The sequence below is a fragment of the Artemia sp. Qi Xiang Cuo genome, chromosome 14, assembly GCF_049724085.1.
Source record: "Artemia sp. Qi Xiang Cuo chromosome 14, ASM4972408v1, whole genome shotgun sequence".
Lineage (NCBI taxonomy): Eukaryota > Metazoa > Arthropoda > Branchiopoda > Anostraca > Artemiidae > Artemia > Artemia sp. Qi Xiang Cuo.
In genome coordinates this window covers 8,860,927-8,880,764 of record NC_142807.1, presented here as the reverse complement: position 1 = coordinate 8,880,764, position 19,838 = coordinate 8,860,927, and the positions used below count along the sequence as shown (strand labels likewise).

General features: G+C 36.4%; 2 protein-coding genes across 2 annotated transcripts in view; one reads left to right on the top strand and one right to left on the bottom strand.

Annotated features, from left to right (window-relative positions):
* The window catches only part of LOC148944092 (nuclear envelope phosphatase-regulatory subunit 1-like), a 117,407-nt gene that overhangs the window by 79,216 nt on the left and 18,353 nt on the right, over positions 1 to 19,838 (bottom strand). The gene's annotated exons all lie outside the window — the stretch shown is intronic.
* Positions 16,882 to 19,838, top strand: part of LOC148944091 (serine/threonine-protein kinase NIM1-like) — a 127,331-nt gene continuing 124,374 nt past the window's right edge. Inside the window, exon 1 of the mRNA XM_089100632.1 lies at positions 16,882 to 16,965. Within this exon, the coding sequence (XP_088956758.1) occupies positions 16,944 to 16,965 (22 nt within the window). The 5' untranslated portion in view covers positions 16,882 to 16,943. The remainder of the gene's footprint in view (positions 16,966 to 19,838) is intronic.

Sequence of the window (19,838 nt, the reverse complement as noted above, 5' to 3'; positions counted from 1 at the left end):
TTTAAAAATATTATTAATAATCCCCCTCAGTCAAGTCGGCCTCAGCGCTAAAAAAAAAAAAAAAAAAAAAAAAAAAAAAAAAAAAAAAAAAAAAAAAACAGAATCTAACCTTTTTAGATTATTGTTGTTTTTTTTATTTTTTTTAGCACTGAGTATAACTTGGCGGAGGTCCTTGTTGAAACATTTGCTGGTTTTTCGTCTTCATACCCACTGGCTGACAAAATCCTTGTTCTCTCACCCTTTTTTGGTTTTATTTATCATTTATTATTTCCTTTCCTCTCCTAGCTTCATACGTCAACATCCTCCATAGAAAGATCCTCCCACATAAACCCTTCCTTCGACCCCCCTCCCCACCACCAGAAAAAATACCTCCTGAAAACGTCTGTATACTTCCCAATAACCAATACTATACGTAAACAAGGGGCAAAGTTAATAACTTGCAGCTCTTCCCCCGGGAACTTTGGGGGATTAAGTCATCCTCAAAGACATATTTATTAGATTTTTGACTTTGCTGAACAAAATGGCTATCTCAAAATTTTGATTGGGTGACTTCGAGAAAAAAATGAGCGTTGGAGGGGGCCAAGTTTCCCTCCAATTTTTTCGGTCACTGAAAAAGGGCACTCAAACTTTTAATTTCAGTTCGAATGAGCCCTCTCACGATATTCTAGGACTATTAAATCAATACGGTCACCGCTGGAAAACATCAAACAAATAAACACGCATTCGTGATTTTTCTTCTGGCAAAAAATACAAAATTTCACATTTTTGCAGCTAGGAGCTTGAAACATCTACAGTAGGGCTTTCTTTTACGGTGAATCTGATGGTTTGATGTTCATTAAGATTCTATCATTTTTAAGAGGTGTACCCCCTTTTTTCGAGAATAAGGCAATTTCTTCAGGCTCCTAACGTTTGATGGGTAAGACTAAATTTGATGAAACTTATATATTTGAAATTAGCACATAAATCTAATTCTTTTGATGTATCCAATTCTGATTTATCCGTTTTTTAGAGTTTCGGTTACTATTGAGCCGGGTCGCTCCTTACTTACAGTTCGTTACCACAAACTGTTTGATCATTGTGAATGGGCCATTGTGAATGGCCATATGCAAATTTGATGATTGGCTAACGTTTTTTTTTGTTCAACAAGATCATGGTTGCAGCGGCAGCTGCAACCTAGTAAAGAGCGAACCACAGCCCATAGTAATAAAAAGTTGAAAAACGTGTTTTCAAAAAAAACTGCTCTAGTGAGAAAAAATCGCCATTTGACGCTGAATCGGGAATGTTAACTATTGTTTCGGTTAATCTTATAAGTAAAAGTTTATTAGGAAAAGAAATTTATGGTGATTTCGAAAAAGAGCCTGAAACCCCTTGAAAATGGTGCCAAATAGAAATAAAAAGTGCACCATTGGAATCAGCATGGTCGAAAACCTTTTGTCGGATAATTACAGTCCCCCACCTTGAACACCAAGGAAAATGACTTTTTTGCATGGGTAGCACTGATCTGTCTCCTTTTTTTTTCTTTTTTTCTAGAAGGCCTAGGGGGTGGCCGGAGCATCCTAGAGAGGTGTGTAATAGCTCATTCGAAAGGGAAATTAAATTTGTAAGTGCCCTTTTTAATTTACCAAAAAGATTGGAGGGCAAATAGCCCCCCTTCCCTATAGGTCCCCTCCTCCCAACTAGTCCTATAAAAATTTTTAGATAGCTATTTTGTTTAAAATAGTTCAAACGTCCAGTATATATGGTTTTGATGATGATATGGCCCTCCATAGTCCCTGGGGAAGGGCTGTATGTGGCACCAGGTGTATCGGTATCGTGCGTCTTGGTATCGCATGTATCGTATCGGGAATATTGGTATCCGCTGTTGTTTTTTCTCATTCATTTTCTAGGCTCATTTTTTAAAGCATGTCCCGGAAAGGTATCATGGTTGCAGCGGCAGCTGCAACCTAGTAAAGAGAAAACCACAGCCCATAGTAAACAGAAGTTAAAAAACACGTTTTGAAAAATTCCCATCTGACACAGACTCAGGAACGCTAACTATTATTTCGGTTCGTCTTAAAAGTAAATGTTCATTGCGAAAAGAAATTTATGTTGATTTCGAAAAAAAATCCTCACACCCCTCGAAAATGGCGTCATATAAAATGAAAAGTGTACCATTGGAATCAATATGGTCAAAACCATTTACAGGGAAGTTACAGTCCCTCTCCCTGAACAGCAAGGAAAATCACTTTTTTGCATCGGTAGCACTGATCTGTCTCCCGTTTTTTTTTCAACAGGTCTAGTGGGTTGCCAGAACATCATAGAGAGATTCTTAATGGCTCATTCAAAAGCTATTTCTCATATCTATGTTCTTTTTATAAATCCTGCCATCTGCAAGTGCCATATGGCACTAACATGGCACTTTTTCTGCTATTCCTCAAAGGGTGGCACTAGAAGGCTCTTGAACATCGTTGGTAGATCTTTTATAGCTCATATAAAAGATATTGTACATATCTACGTCTTTCATATAAATTCCACCATCATCAAGTTCAAATGGCACTAAAAACGGCACACTTGATGTCGTGTCTCAAGTGGAAAAGCGGCACTGTAAAAAAAAATTGATTTCCAACAAAAGTTGTGCTTGAATTCAAAAAAGTCAAAAAAAAATCCAATTTTTCTGTTGGAATTTTGGCTTGCTTATTTAATTCAAACAAGCCACAAAAAAACTGTGTTGGAATTGTGACTTGCTTATTGAATTCCAACAAATTATGGAAATTATTAAGATTTACGTACTTTTCAGTAGAAAAAATGTAATTTTCATCGTAAATAGGCTATGTCAATCAACACGGTTTGAACTTCAACAGTAGTTTGAAGTTTCTTGAATATCATTTTAAATTTGACTATAGGACCATTGAAATTATATTTGAATTATAGCAGAAAAGGGGGAATGCTAATTGAATTTTGAGTATAAAAAGATAATTATAAACATAAGTAAATATATTTTTACTTTGGAATAAGTTGAACTTTCTTGTCTGCAAAATGAACACGCAGAAATTTATGTACAAAAATTATTTTTAATTTTTACAATCGCTTTTATTAAATAAATTTTTTGTGAGTTTCTGTAGGTAGAAAATTTCTTAAAAGGCTACCCTAACCTTAACAGTACTAACGATGAAGATATTTTGCTTTCTGAATTCAATTTTTTTTAATTAAGAACGAAAATCATTTTGTGGGAACAACTTATGTTTTTGCGATGAACGTCATTTTTGTAATGACACCCAAAAAGCGTTTCAAAAAAATTTTCCCCTGGATTTGCCATAAATTTGCTGCTTACGCTGAATAACCATTTAAGCAAATATATCGAAGAAAAGAAGACGCCTATAAGGGTATTTCAGTCCTTTACCTACAAGTAAAGGAACCAAAATTTTCCCCAAAAAAGAGAATTTTCTAAAATGGTGCACATTTCAACTGGATTCAGAAATATTACACTTTTAACAGCATATATCGAGCTTCAAAAACTCCGGTTTGCTACAGGATTAATTAAAAAATAGTACGTTAGCCCAATAACTTTTATTAAACAGTTCATAAGTGTTAAACTGTAGTTAAGGAGCGACTCAGTTCAATTGTAAACGAAAGGGATTAAGAGATTTTGCTCAATTGCAACCGAAAGGGATTGAGGATTAAGGGATTTTGAAAACAGGGAGCCTGATTTTCGAAAAAGGGAGAAACAGCCCCAAAAAGTCAATGAATCTTAATGTAAATCAGACCTTCAGATTCAGCGTATCAGAAAATGTTATTGTGGGGGTTATGATCTCCTATCTGCACAAATGTGAAACTTATATTTTTGCCAGAAGACTGATCATGGACGCGTTTCTATTTGTTGTTTTTTTGTTCTAGTGTCCTTTTTAAGAGACCGTAAAGATTGGAGGGCAACTAAACCTCCTCCAAAGACCTAATTTGTCTCTTATTTTGTTTTCGAATGTTATGATTTGAGATCAATTTGACAAAAAAAAAGTCATCTCCTTCAACTACCTACAAACGTATAATACAGAAGTAGATTTAATGTTAACCCCTTTAACCCTTTCAGTCACGAATTTTAGCCTGGAAGGTCAAAATTATGAGAGTAGCGAAAGTCAACCATGTGATGGATAAGTACTTACCAGGAATTTTTTCAGATTTTTTTCTGAACGTCTTCTTTCTTTTCCACCATGTACTTGAGCAAGGACAGTGTGACCAAATTTATTCAAATACAGTATAAAACCAATGAAAAACTGAGACTTCAAATATAGTACAAAAAACGAGAAACTGAATTGACAATGATCCTTTTACGTTTCTTTAGGTTTGTGAAACTGTGCGAAACAGTTTCGCGATTCTTCCAGGCAAAGTGGGACGTTGCACTTGGTACACATGAACCTAGTCTTCATGATACAGGGGGCATTTTTACACCTGTGTTGGGCGGCAAATTTTTCTGGCCAATGAGCAAAGGAATCTTTCTTCACGGCGGAGCAGGGCCTACGAAATTTGAGTTTTCGTTTCCTACGATTTTCGGCAACCGAGTCTTCTTCATCACTCTCCTCCTCTTCGCTTGAAGGAAGAGATCTGGGTCGGCCTCTTCTTCTAGGAGTGTCTTCAGACATAATGAGAGTCTCTGCTATGTCGAGTCGGAAGGTGAACGAATCGACAATGTTCTTTTGTCTCATATTCTGTGCCTTGCAAATCTCGACATATTCAAGCCAACTGTTGACTACAGCAAGATCGATCAAATGGAATACGAGTCTCAAAGTCCATTTTTTTGATCGAATGAGGGTCCTATAGTAGGATACCATCTGGTCAAGCTTATCAACCCCACCCATACTCAGGTTATAAGCCGCAATAGCTTCCGGCTGCGTCACTTGTACCTCTGTCTTCGTTTTCTTACACCACTTCATCACGTTTTTTACGTTGCCGCTTCCAATCATGTTAGAAGCGACTATCACCGATCTACAGTCCATCCACTTGATCAGACATACTTCTCCACTCACTAGCTCGTGGAACGCCCCCTTCCTTTCTTTTTCAGAGACGTATCAGATTCCAACTTTGCGCCAAGAACTCTATTCGCTCTGATCGTGCCGGTGCCATACATACTTTTCCGTTCAAGCTCTTCAAGGAGCGGAATACTCGTAAAAAAGTTGTCAAAGAATATTTTCGTATGCGGGCGAAGCTGGACGCGACCAGCAAGAGCTAGTACCATTCCAGGTCCCAGTCCGAACTGCTTCTGCTCTTCCGTCAGGATAGTTTTCTTACCCTGGTAAACATCAAAAGTGAGTATGATGCCGTTACTGTTACAAAGCATAAAGATTTTTATGCCCCACGGTGTTGGCTTCCCCCTGATATACTGTTTTATGTCCAATGCACCGGTGTACGGCACCATTTGCTCGTCGACTGATACATACTCAGAAGGTACGATGCTTTCTGTCTTTTTCAGGACCCGGTCTATAACCGGACGAACCTTCCATACGCGATCGGTGTTCTCCGGGTCTTTAGAGAGGATATCTACCAGATGAAACAAATTTCGGAGACGCGAAAACCTATTGAAGTTCATGGCGTCTGCTATTAGAGGTATCCGAGTCCGACTACCCCAGTACATGCGATACCTTGGGAATTTAAAAGCACTCATCGCTATATGAATACCTATGAACCTTCTTATTTCAGAGGCTGTTGTACCCAAACTTGAGCCGGTTTTCTGTACAGAATAAAGATTGGTCATCTCGGCGGCTAACTCATAAAATTCACTATCAAAATATTCTTTGAAGTAGTCTATAGGCTCCTCGGGACCAAGTGGCGGCGGCGCCGGGTCGGCATTGTTGATAACTTTCGAGAAGATCGCATTCTTCCATACGAGTCTGCGTTTTCGATTTTTCGGAGGCGGGGGGAGGAGCGGCTCATCATCCTCAACTTCCGATAATGAATCTTCATCCGTATCGTGTGGCTGCGATAGATTTACTGACGCCCAATCTTCACCTTCGTCATCTGAGTTTGGTAGGTCCGATAACTCTGAAAGGTCTGAGTCGATCGCGTCCAAGACATTCAGTATGTCAGCGTGACGAACTCGACGTGGTCGATCATTGGATGGACCTGGAAAAGAAGATAGTGAGTCGCTTTTCCAGAATAGCGACTTTACAGGAAAAATTTATAACTGATGTTTTCAAATAATAATAACAAAAGTATTTTACACTGACTGTACCAAATATTCTGCTATTGAAATAGAAAATTTAGTATCAATTCACACTGTCCTTACCCAAGAACACGCTACTTCGAAAAAATCTGCGGCATCTATCCAACGCACTAGCGAGGTAAACTTTTTTATAGATGGGGTAACTAACTGAAAAGGACAAATGAACCCCTTTTTTCGCGTATTTTCATGGTAAATCTGGTAAAAAAAATGCATGAAAACATACCTGGTAGATCCATTCTTTCGAGTACGGATGTGCAACAACTTCAAAATACTGATAAAAATCATAATTTAGCATCATCGGTTTGAAACTTCGCCAGTGTCTTTTCGCATTACTTATTATTATGGAGCGCATACTCGAGTATCGCTGCCACCTACAGGGTCCAAGAAGACCAAGCGAAGCTGTGATGTTCTCATGTGAGAACATGGTGACTGAAAGGGTTAAACGACGAAGCGACGATTTTGCCTAGGGGGCATTCAGATCAGAGAGAGAAGGCATTCTGATTGTGATGGTAAGTATTTAGTTAAGTTTATTAATATTGATAACTTGTGTCTTATATTTCCCAAAATGTTTAAGATAGTACATTTTCATAAATAAAAAAAAGTTTGGTAAATTCTACGGTACTGTTTTGTTAGCTATAAACCATGCAAAAAGTGAAGTTTGGTTAATGCTAATGAAATAAAACAAAATATGATAAAAATATAATAGTTTAGAAACAAAATTCGGTTATATATTTGCACATTAGAAGGGTGGGGGCGGGGTAAAGCTTAGCATATATTAAATACGTAACATAACCTAGGCACCTTTTCCCCCTAAACCCCAAAAACTAAAGTTTAAATATTGTAAACGCAGTGAGAATCCACTGTTTGCAATCCAATTCTCCGTTGAAAGAACCTGTTTGACTAATTTCTTTTATCATCTATCTTGCGTGGCTTACAGCTAATAGAACAGTACCAATTCTACTTTAGCTACTTTTGGCTATCTTGGAAAGGGGTTAGGTTATAAAAGTGAAACTTTCAGGGATGGGTCTACAGGCTAAAGTATGGGTACCTATGTACTATCTGGAACACACGCGAAAAATGAGTTTGGTTGATGCTAATGAAGTAAAACAAAATAGGATAAAAATATAATAGTTCAGAAACAAATTTTGGCTATATATTTGCACATTAGGGGGGGGGGGTAAAGCATAGCATATATTAAATACCTAACCAAACCTAGGTACCTTTTTTTCCCCTAAACACCAAAAAACAATAGTTTAAACATTGTAAACCCAATAACAAACCAGCCTTTACAATCCATTTCTCTATTAAAAGAAACCCGTTTCGAAAGAAACCCGCATCTTCCCTATATAATATAGCGCATGTGTTCCAGATAGTACATAAGTATCGATGCATGTCCCGGGAAGGAATTTTGAAGTACATACCTCCACTCCTTCTCCCTCTAGAGGGTCCTTAAATTTGCCTGCATGATAGGTCTATACTTATTGAAATTTTGACAAAACAACATTTTACCTTAATTTTCTGTTATCAGTTTCTTTTTCTCAAGGTTTAGTTCAAAAATACAATTCCTGTTATTTGAGTAGAATTTTAAGCCATGTCAATGTTTTTTTTTCTTCAAGATTTAGGAAATGTATTTGCATATCTTTAAATCTCATAAATTGGGATTGAGCGAAGCTGTAAAGCTATAAACAATTTTGTTTTACTGCATCTATGCAGAAGATCTATTTTGAAAAGTTTCAATTTTATAACTCACAGATTTGATGAGGCGGGAACAAGAGACTTGATGAGATCTGGTGAGTAAGTCAAAGGTATTCAGAAAAAGACAGGATTCGTGGCATTATTATTGCAACTGCTCACCTCTGGAGGTAGAAAAAAAGGGGAAAGTCATTCTTTTATTTGTGCCTCGGTTTGCTTTCATCTTCATTTCAGGCTCGTGTATCAGTATCTTCAATACTGTAAGACGTCTCTTGCTCAACCAACTTCTGTTAGCCTGCTACTGCGCCCTTCATTTACTGATTTCTACCATGAAAAAAATGCAGCCGTTAAGAGGTGCCATATTATCTGAGAGAATTTTTTTGTTGTAATTTTCTGTTCTTGTAAAATAAATGAGATTATTTTTTTGTATTTATTGATGCTTGAGAAAGAAGAAAAGGAAACTGAATTCTGAGAACTAGATATTAGACTTTAGACCTAGGAAATTGAACAACGCTAGTGATGGAAATCCAATAAAAGAACGGGAAATCCAGCAAACAAGATGGAAATCCAATAAGGATCTTAAAATCCAACATGTTGTTTTTTCAAAAAATTGAAAATTCAATTCGGGTTTGGGAATCCAACATATTTGTTTCTCAACAAATTGGATATTCAATAATGACTATGGAATTCCAAAATGTTCTCCAATATTCAATTTCAGCTGTTGAAATTCCAGTTTTGTTGTTGATAAGCATTACAAACAATTTTTGTTGAAGCTCAAACAATTTTTTTTACAGTTTGTGGATATTGGGCTAGCAGAACTTTTAAAAGTGATGTTTAATGACTCATTTGAAAGCTATTGCAAATAACATAGTCCTATGGCGGTACGCAAATAACATAGAAATTGCTATATGGCTGCTAGAAATAGTACCTTGGTTACTACTACCACAGCGCATAGTAGCTAAAAGTTAAAAATGTTAAAACGGTTATTTTTTCTTCTGTATTCCAGGCCTAGCGGGTTACTAGAACATCATAAAGATATGCTTATGAGCTCATTCAAAATCTATTTCTCATATGTACGTGGTTTTTTATAAATTTCGCCGTGTGCAAGTGCCATATGGCACGAAAAAAGGCACTTTTACGCCGTTTCTCGAGGGGTTAGGCTAGCGGGCTACCAGAACATCTTAGATAGATTTTTGATAGCTCATATGAAAAATATTGCTCATATTTACGTTCTTCCTACAAATTCCACAATGTGTAAGTTTCAAATGGTACTAAAACCAGAACTTTTGGTCCCATGTCTCAAGTGAAATAGCTAGGGCGACTGGGTTACTAGAACGTTTTAGAGTTATGTTTCGTGGCTCATTTGAAAACTTTTGCTCATATCTACGTGCTTTTTATCGATTCTACCATTTATAAGTGAGATATACCACTTAAAACAACATTTTTGGTGCCACTTCTTAAGTGGAAAATCTTGGAAGCATAAAACGGTATCGTTGTAATAAGTATGGGCCAAAACCCTTAGCTGGAGGTTTGCAAGAACACCTCCTGCAACTTCCTCCTCTAGTCCTCCTTAATAAGCTACACAACTAAAGTCCTACAAACACCAATATATTAAATTACATTATTAGAGGCATGGTTCTGTTAGTACTGTGCTAGACTTCAAATTAGATTATCATGCATTTGATTCCAGCTTGGATTTTTTTTTCAGTCATGGTTTGTCCCTTCTTATGATTACTTTTCAGATATTCCACTATTTTTGTAAGCTCCCCTCACATATACTCCCCCTCCAGACCCTCTTAGTAAGTTTCTTAAATCAACTAGCCATATTAAAAGTAAAAGATTATTGTGAAATCAAATTAACTAAAACTAAAAACTTTTCAACTAAACATCTACCGAAAATTAGGCTTGATTGATCAACAGTTTTGAATTGAACCTTCAAACTTCACTCTGTGATGAAGCCTGTGTACTAGTCCTAACGGCTATTATTGTGAGGACTGGACGTCATTTCCCCCTTAGCTTTTACTCTTGCTTACATTTTGAAATCATCTTTTTTGGTCAGTTCATTGGAAAAGGCACTTGTTTCATTTAAAAAGGTTGAGGAAAAAACCGAAAGTGCACTTTGTGGGAATGTGCTACAGGTTAAATTTATAAATAACGATCAAGTATAAATAAATATAAGCTTTTAAATGAGTTCTTAAACAGCTTTATTTTGTTACAGTAGCCTTCTAGTTTCTGCTCTTCAGTAGGTGATTTATAAAGCCCTGTCTTCATTACGGCTTGTTCATGCGAAGTCGGCCGAGTAAAAACAGCTTTCTGTGCATCAAAAAACAAACGTTCCTGAAAAACATGTTTTGTTTTGTGAAGTAAGGATAATAAGCTTTATGTTACAGACTGACAGTTTTTCATAGCTGTCAAGGTTGTTTGCAGTATTTTTTAAAGGTGTCATTATCTCCCCTAGATTGGTGATAATTAGAAATTATATTAAAAATAAGTTTTCAACTGAAACTAAGAAGTGGCATTAAAACTTAAAACGAACATACATTATTCCGTATAAATAAAAAAATAATCACGGCAGCGTTGTTTCTGCATTAAATTTTAATCAAAAACGAACAAAGATTAATTTTAAAAAACGAAGTTTTTCCGAGGGAAGTAAAGAGCGAAGTTGAAACTTAAAATAGACAAAAATTATTACTTCACAGCCTATTTAATATATATTAATATAACTAGTACAAATAAACACACTTATTATGTTTCCCTATGCTTTCATGATTATACAAAACAAAATGAAAACACAAAACAAAATGGGAGTTTTGGTACAGTAAAAGCAAACCAATTAAGGATACTTTTTATAGAATCAAAATATTATCAATCCCTTTTAGGATCAATCTCTTTTAAGATAAAGCAACAATCTATTTTAGGACTGTCTTTACTTTTTTCCGTTTAATTTGGTATCACTTCTGCACAATGGCTCAGTTCAATGACTGGCTCTCGTTTTGGTTCTTAAAAGGACATGTCATGATTAGTTTGTACACAAGTTCAAAGTAAGGCCGTCTTGATAGTATCAGGACTATAGACTAGCTTTAGAATTTGTATCATAGCTTGAAATTCACTCCTGTATAGAGAAAAATAATCGGATTTCCAAAGTACTTATTGTGTCTTATTTGATATTCATTTCAAGTGATACTGAAGCATATTTCTTACAATTTAAGAATGTATATTACCCACTATTGGTATTACAGCTGATGAGAACAAAATGCTGCTTGATAAATCAATCCAATTACTTCGCGGTTATTAAAAAATATTTAGTTTTACGCTTATGTTTTTAAGATAATTTTCATTGTATACTGAAAATTACTAATGTCATAAATGGTGTAAGACTACGAAAAGCTTTATAGATTCGCTTAGTGTTGTCAGGATACACACTCACTTTTGACTCTTAAATCAATAATCCTGTTTTTTATACTTGACTTTTGTGTTTTCAGTAAAGCGCAAGTTTTGTATAATCATAAAAGCATAGGGAAACATAATTAGTGCGTTTATTTGTACTAGTTATATTAATATATATTATATAGGCTGTGAAGTAATAATTTTTGTCCGTTTTAAGTTTCAACTTCGCTCTTTACTTCCCTCGGAAAAACTTTGTTTTTTTAAATTAACACACTCTAAGGCCATCTTATGGCAAAAATTTTTGTATCCATAGGTCTAACCCCAACATCTTTAAGCGACTACGCGTTGATCTACTCACTGAAAGGAGTTATTAAAAGTCGACTTTGAGTTACCTAGAACTGAATCTGGGGCGTTTAAAATTTAAACACAGGGGCGGATCCGGGATTTTTTTTTTGTGGGGGGGCAAAATAAGTTGATGTGATAAACTTGCGTTAGGAGGAAGTTTAATTAACACAAACTTGCGTTAATTAAGTAAATTACACTACTTTAGACTACGTTGGGGGGTGTGCCCCCCTCGCCCCCCTCTTGATCCGCCACTGTTTAAACATCTGAAATTTAGATGCCAGGGGAGGCGTAAAACGCCTGTTCCTGCGGCAAGCAAGCAACTAGAGTTCGACACCAGCATTGAAGTAACTGCGACTATGGTAGGTATAACGCTTGAAGTTGACTGTAGTTTAACCACAACCAACGGAAATCCAAGATAGCGCACACCCTTAGATGCGAGGATGACGTCGTGAAGTCTGATTTCATATCATGTTTTGGTGCTCATAGACGTGAAAATGGCTTAAAAAGGGTATTATTTTTGAGAATGATAGAATAAAAACTTCTCGTTAATTAAGATTTTACCACCATAGTCATGCTAATAGCGTACTTTTTATGGATATAATACGGAAAAGAGAAAAAAATTGCAACTTTAATGCAAAAGAATTTTTCAATTTAGTGCTATTACAATGAATTCTTAAATTGTGGAAAGATGGAAACATTAGCTTTCAAAGAAGCCTTTGACCATCTCTCTAGGATTTTCCAGTCACCTGCTAACCTTGTGAAATAGAAAAAAAAGGCTTAAGATGAAATTTCAGTGAACCTAAGCTAAAATGAGTTTTCCATTTTATTAAAATAAAATTTATTTCTTTTAAAATTGAGGGTTGAGAAAAGTAAGTTAACGGTTTTCGGGGGAGGGAATTTCAATGGCAAACTTTTTTTTCGACCCGTCACCATTTCCAAGGATTTTTCTATTTCTGAATGTAAATTTGCTTTGTCAATGCTTTTTACTGTTTAGTTTAATATGGATAATGGTTAGCATTCCTAAATCAGTTTCAGATGGCGATCCTCATACTTTTGGAAATCTGACCAAAAAGATGTTTTCTTTGATTTTCTGATATAATGCCGCAAAGTGTGCTCTTTACCTCTCCCACGAACACTACGATACAGCTTTTGTCACTATTGTATCTTTTTCGAACAGAAATGTTCGTCAGGATCAGCCTGAAGATAAGTAGGCTACACGATAAAGATTTCCCACATGTTTCCGATGCTTGAACGTGAGTGAATGAGTGAATGAGAAACTTTCCAGGAACAGTTGAATACTGAACTTGAGAGTTTAAATTTGACAATGTGGAAGATGATTGGAATAATTTTAGGAAAATAATCTGTGCAGTTGTTGTAGGTGTCTTAGGGAAGAAAGCTAGGACAGCAGCTAAGAATATTAGTGAAAAAGCCTTATGCTGAATAGAAAGGAGAAGGGACTTGTACAGGAATTATCTGATTGATAGATCATGTGAAAACAAATGGACTGAGAAGAAAGTGGATAAAATATTAAAATATGAATTAAGGACGTGTGAAGTGGAGGCAATGGATAAAATTGCCGAGGATCTGGAAGATACAGCTAGACATCATAATAGTAAAATGTTGTAGCCTATTGACATGTTAATATATTGAGAGGGAGTAGTCAATCCGGACTTGGCCCAGTTAAAGATAGGAACGGGGCCACAATTGGTGACAAGGAAAAGAGTCAAAGAGAGGTGGACACAACATAATGAGAATCTGCTAAACCGTGATAAAGCTGCACGAAAAGACATAGAGGGAAATAAAAAGTTTATGATACCTTGGATGTGAAGGAAGATTTGTTTTGTGAGGAAGATTTAGCGATCGTACTAAAAGGATTAAAAAATAATAAGGCTGCAGGTGCTGATAGTGTCGTAAATGAAATTCTTAAATACGCTGGCTCTGAGGTTAGAAATATGTTACTGAAAATTATGAATATGATTTTTGAAAAGGGGGAAGCACCTAACGATTTTAGGAAAACTTTAACTAAGCCGCTTTATAAGAAAAGTGATAAAAGCGAGTGTGGTAATTATCGAGGCATTAGTCTGGTCTCTGTAGGTAGCAAATTGCTTAGTAATATGATACTTTTTAGAGTGAGAGATGCAGTAGACAAAGTTTTAAAAGAAGAACAGTGCGGCTTTAAAAAAGGTAAAGGATGTGTCGACCAAACTTTTCACTCTTATGTTAATAATTGGGAAGTGCTTGAGTTTTCAAACATCTTTGGTCCTCTGTTTTATAGATTATAAGCAAGCGTTCGATTCTGTTGATAGAAGGGTTTAATAAAGGTTTTATCCTTGTATGGTATACCAGACAAATACACTAAAGTGATTAGTGCTATGTACGAGAATAAAACTGCTGCGGTTAAGGTAGGAAATGAGGTTAGCAGCTGGTTTTGTATCAAAACAGGAGTTAAGCAGGGTTGTCTTCTATCCCCCTTTATATGGATTATTTTGATGAACCTTGTCTTAAGGGGAACAGGAAAGGTAATGGGAGACCACGGAATCATATGGGGGGGAGTCTCCTGGACCTAGATTATGCTGATGATTTAAGAATCCTAGATGAAAGTGTGAGCAAAATGAATGAACTTTTAGAGGTTTTGCGAGTTTAGGGTGCTAGAATAGGTTTGAAAATTAATGTTAAAAAGACTAAGTCACTAAGGCTAGGAATAAGTGAAGATGAAAAGGTGATGTTGGGTAACGAAAAGATTGATCAAGTGGGCAGCTTCAATTACCTTGGTAGTGTTATTAGTAAAGATCGTGGGAGCAGTGAAGATGTTAAAAGTACAAGAGTCAAGGCTCAGGGTGTTTTTTCACAGTTAAAAGAAATTTTGAAGAATAGGAAGATAAGTCTGCAAACCAAGATTAGAATATTAGAAGTTACAGTGATGACAGTGGTCAAATATGGCTCTGAAGCATGGGCGCTCCGAAAAGCGGATGAAGATTTGCTTGATGTTATCCAGACAAATTGCTTACGGATTGTTCTGGGTACCCGGCTGACTGACCGTATTTCGAATTAGGCCTTACGAAAATGTGGTTCAATACCACTCTCTAGGGCTATAAAGAAAGGAAGGTTGAGGTGGCTAGGGCACGTTGTACGGATGAACGATGACAGATTGCCGAAGATTGTCCTTTTCGGTCAACCGCCTAGGGCTAAAATAAAAGCAGGTCATCCTCGTCTGGGGTGGGTAGGACGTCATAAAGAAAGACTTAAAGAAAATGGGAACTTCCTGGGAGGGTGTAAAAAGGGAGGCTTTGAATAGATTCTGATGGAGGAGGAGCGTGCGTAGCTGTGTTGGTCTCAGGCGGCTTGGTGCTGCGGTGAGTTGTTAGTAGTATTTATATTCTAACAATTGAAATAGTCCCAAAACTGTTTTCTTTTTATTCACCTGAAAAAATTTATGGTAACTTTGCATACCATGTGCACGAGAAACTTTAATATTTTTTTGATAAAGAAACAAAGAGAGATTACCTCCCTATAAATCAGCGGTCAAAACGTGCTTTAATTTCAATGGTTTACCTCTGTAGCGTATATTCGTTAGCCAATCACTTTAGTCCTTTTTTGTGGAGAGACAAATAACTCTGTCTTTCAAGCCTGATTGGTTTCATAACCTCTCGTGAGGAATTTTAAACAAGCAAAAAGGAAGACAAGTCAAATCCCAAGAAGTTTGTTCCCAGAAGCTCCCAAGAGGTTCTGCGTCAAATTTTAATCAGTCAAAAGAAAAAAGTTTTTTAGTCATAACGTTGTTCACACGTAAACACTCTGTTGCTCAGTAGCTTTAGATTTTTCAGTTCGGATTCCGTTTTATAACCAGTACGTTTAACAGAAGAAGACTTTAAAAAAATCATTTAGAAGAGTAGTAATTGGGTGACATATTGACTCATAGAAATCGGACAGGCATACGCGCAGAAACGTATTTCTGATGGAAAAAATGGAGTCAAAAATTAAAAAAGGAAATTGCAGAAAAGTACAGGAAATCATAAGTGAATTGTAAATATCTTGATATTTTCAGAAGAGGAGGAGTCCAAAGGCCCTCACTTGATATTTTAAGTCCAAGTTCCACCTTTATGTATTCCATACGCAAGATGTATTAATAACTGGGCCTATGGAGAGGTTAGATTGATGAACTAGACCTAAACAGGCGTAAAATAACATGCAGCAATACGAAAGCATGTCAAGCCAAAAGTAAATATGCTATGGTAGGCATAAAAGAAAATTGCAGAAAAGCAAAGGAAATCATAAAAAAATTGTAGATATGTCCATGTTTTCAGAAGACGAGGAGCCCAAAGGCTATTTATAAATAATTCACGTTCCACCTTTTTGAATTCCATACGTAAGCATGTATATTTATCTAGGCTTATGGAGAGGCCAGACTCAGGAACTATAGGCCTAAACAGGCATAAAATAGCATACAGTAATTCGAAAGCAGAAACAAGCCAAAAGTACATGTACTATGGTATTCATGTATGCAGAGTGGGGTCTTTCGAGTTTTAAATTTTTGGACACTTGTTATTGTTACCATTGCCTCTCCCCCCGAAAAAACTTTCTGCGTAACTATCTTATATCTGTTTGAAGCTACCTTTTGGCAAAAACACATTGTTATTATAATTGCTGACGCGACCCATTTAGACGAATCAATGTCATTTACCTTTGTTATAGTCAGTATAATCTGCAGGGCCAATTATACTGATCCGGAAAAAAAAAATCCAGGATTTTTTTCCGGGGAAGATTTTACAAAAGGACTCTTTTGGGGGGCGGGGTCACAAGAAGTTTAAAAAAATCGCATCAAAAATTTGTTTATATTAATTTTTGTTACGTTTTTACGAGTCGGACAAAACTTCAGTAGGGAGTTCAAGCCCCCTATCCCCCTCCCTGGTTACTGCCTTGATAATGTGCTGTAAAATGTGACAAAGCCAAACTTCATCTTTTTCTAAATATACAAAAAATATACCCGATTACTAACTCTTTCTGGATGCTAATTAAGCAAGGAGATGGCATATAAAGCTCATTCTTTTCTATGCGCATGTTTGTAAAGACTAAAAAGGATTTTTAATAAATACCCAAGGATGATGAGCTGTATGTAATTAATTTAAAATACAATTAACAAAAACTTTGTTAATTGCTACATTTTTAATTGCTAGTTTTCCTTATTTTATACCTTAATGCTGGATTTAAGGCTTACGAAAGATTATTTCTGGCAAAAGAATTGCTTATAGAATCAACAGTCGTTTGATTGGAAACAGTTTTGTCCCAGTTGGAGAACTGAAAGGATAGTAGATATCAAACACACTTTCACATGATTGGATGTATGGACAAAGGTATATTTATCGATATTCAGATATCAAATAACTAATTGAACAAGATTCATATGAATTATAGCTGCACGTTCTTGTTTATACCCGCATTTGTCCAGACATCCCCATTTGGACATCAGAGTCCAACTAGATACGCTTGTGAACGCCACGGATAATTTAAAGACAAATCATAAAGCGGCTCACTAGGCACTTTTGTGTCTGCACAGAGGCGCAAAGGTATTAAGGTTAGAGGCACTGAGGTATGATTGGATGTAAATTCAAGGGCAGAGATCACTGTAAGCCATTCAATGCTTGAGAGTCCTCCGCTTAATCAGAAATGGGTTTTCATTACATGAGTTGAACGTTCATAATTATTTGTTTTGCATTTATTTAAGTTATAATACTTGAATGGCGCATTTTTTAATTACTCGACTCATTAAAGTAACGTTCGTAACCTATTATCCTACTACCAGGAAGCTCGATAAATTATTGTAAGGCGCTTATCCGTTAAGCGTTTATTGGGTCTAATCTGTTAAGTCTTTTTACTAAAAGTTTTGTTTTTCTTGGGTCCCTAAAGCAACGTTTACATAATGTCCAGCAACTCTTCCTCTGGCTAGCCAATTGTTTAGGGACATAATTTTAGCCAAACATATCTACCAACGTCATTCTTAAGTGTAGGTGATATACATAGAGACAAAAAAGTCTTGTGATTGGTATAACTTGAAATCCTACCAATATAGTTCGATACAATAGAACTGGATTGAGGGCAGTAACCTGTTCCGGTCAAACATCTAACTGGAGATGCATGTGAATGCAGCTTAAAATAAATTGCTGCAAAAATAAATATCGAGTCCAAAGGCAGTATCTGACATTTTCACAATAATAATCACCGAAAAACATGTATGTTCAATCTCGCATTGAGCCTCTGGGCAACTAACCTCTCACACCCACCTTTTTGAACTATGTTGTCGTATTGCCCCTCCTTCAGAGAACTCCTCTTCGTAACTTTGATACCATTCAGCATACATAAAATGTCAGATATCTTTAAGCGCGATTAAATGAAAAAACAGGTTTTTTTTTAAAACTAAAAGTAAGGAGTAACATTAAAACCTAAAACGAACAGAAATTATTCCGTATATGTAAGGGGTTGTCCCCTCCACAACACACCGCTCTTTACTCTAAAGTTTTTTATTACTTTAAAAAGTAGAGCTGTGACAAAGTGTCAAACTTTGGTGTAAAGAGCGAGGTGTTGAGGAGGGGACAGCGCCTTTCTGTTCGTTTTTAGTTTTCCTGTCGCTCCTTACTTTCAGTTAAAAAAAAACTGATATAACATTCATTTATTATACTATTTATATATTATTACCTTAAATAATATGGAAAATATTATATTTAGTTTACAATTTAAGCACAATTTACAATTTAAGTTTTGTGAGGAGGAATTAGCAACAGTACTAAAAGGATTAAAGAACAATAAGGCTCCAGGTGCTGATAGGGTGGTAAATGAGTTTCTTAAATATGGTGGCTCTAAGGTTAGAAACAAGTTATTGAAGATTATGAATATGAGTTTTGAAAAAGGAGAAGTACCTAACGATTTTAGGAAAACCTTAATTAAGCCACTTTATAAGAAAGGTGATAAAAGTGAGTGTGGTAATTATCGACGCATTAGTCTGGCCTCTGTAAGTAGTAAATTACGTAGCAATATGATACTTTTTAGACTGAGAGATGCCGTAGACAAAGTTTTGAGAGTAGAGAAGTGCGGTTTTAGAAAAGGTAGAGGATGTGTCGACCAAATTTTCATTCTTAGGCTAATAATTGAGAAGTGCCTGAATTTTCAAACACCTTTGGTCCTCAGTTTTATAGATTACGAGCAAGAGTTCGATTCTGTTGATAGAAGAGCTTTAGTAAAGGTTTTATCCTTGTATGGTATACCAGACAAATAATTAAAGTGATTAGTGCTATGTACGAGAATAACACTGCTGCGGTTAAGGTAGGAAATGAGGTTAGCAGCTGGTTTTGTATGAAATGAGGAGGTAAGCAGGGTTGTGTTCTATCCCCCTTTGTATGGATTATTTTGATGGACTTTGTTTTAAAGAGCACAGGAAAGGCAATGGGAGACCACGGAATCAAATTGGGAGGAAAAAGTCTCCTGGACTTGGATTATGCTGATGATTTAAGCATCCTAGATGAAAGTGTGAGCAAAATAAATGAGGTTTAAGAGGTTTTGCGAGTTCGGGGTGCTAGAATTGGTTTGGAAATTAATGTTAGGAAGACTAAGTCTAGGAATACGTGAAGATGAAAAGGTGACGTTGGGTAATGAAAAGATTGATCAGATGGGCAGCTCCAATTACCTTGGTAGTATTATTAGTAAGGTTGGTGGGAGCAGTGAAGATGTTAAAAGTAGAATAGCCAAAGCCCATGGTGTTTTTTCACGGTTGAAAAAAAGTTTGGAAGAATAGGAAGATAAATCTGCTACCCAGGATTAGAATATCAGAAGCTACAGTGATGACAGCGTTCAAATATGGCTATGAAGCATGGACGCTCCGAAAAGAATATGAAGATTTGCTAGATGTTTTCCAGAGAAAATTCTTAAGGATTGTTCTAGGTAACCGACTGACTGACCGTATTTCAAACAATAGGCTATACAAAAAATGTGGTTCAATACCGCTCTCTAGGGCTATAATGAAAGAAAGGTTGAGGTGGTTAGGTCACGTTGTGCGGATGAAGGATGACAGATTGCCGAAGATTGTTCTTTTCGGCCAACCATCTAGGGATAAATGCAAAGCAGGTCGTCCCCGTCTGGGGTGGAAGGATGTCATAAACAAAGATTTAAAGGAAATGGGAACTTCGTGGGCGGGTGTAAAAAGGGAGGCTTTGAATAGATTGGGGTGGAGGAGGAT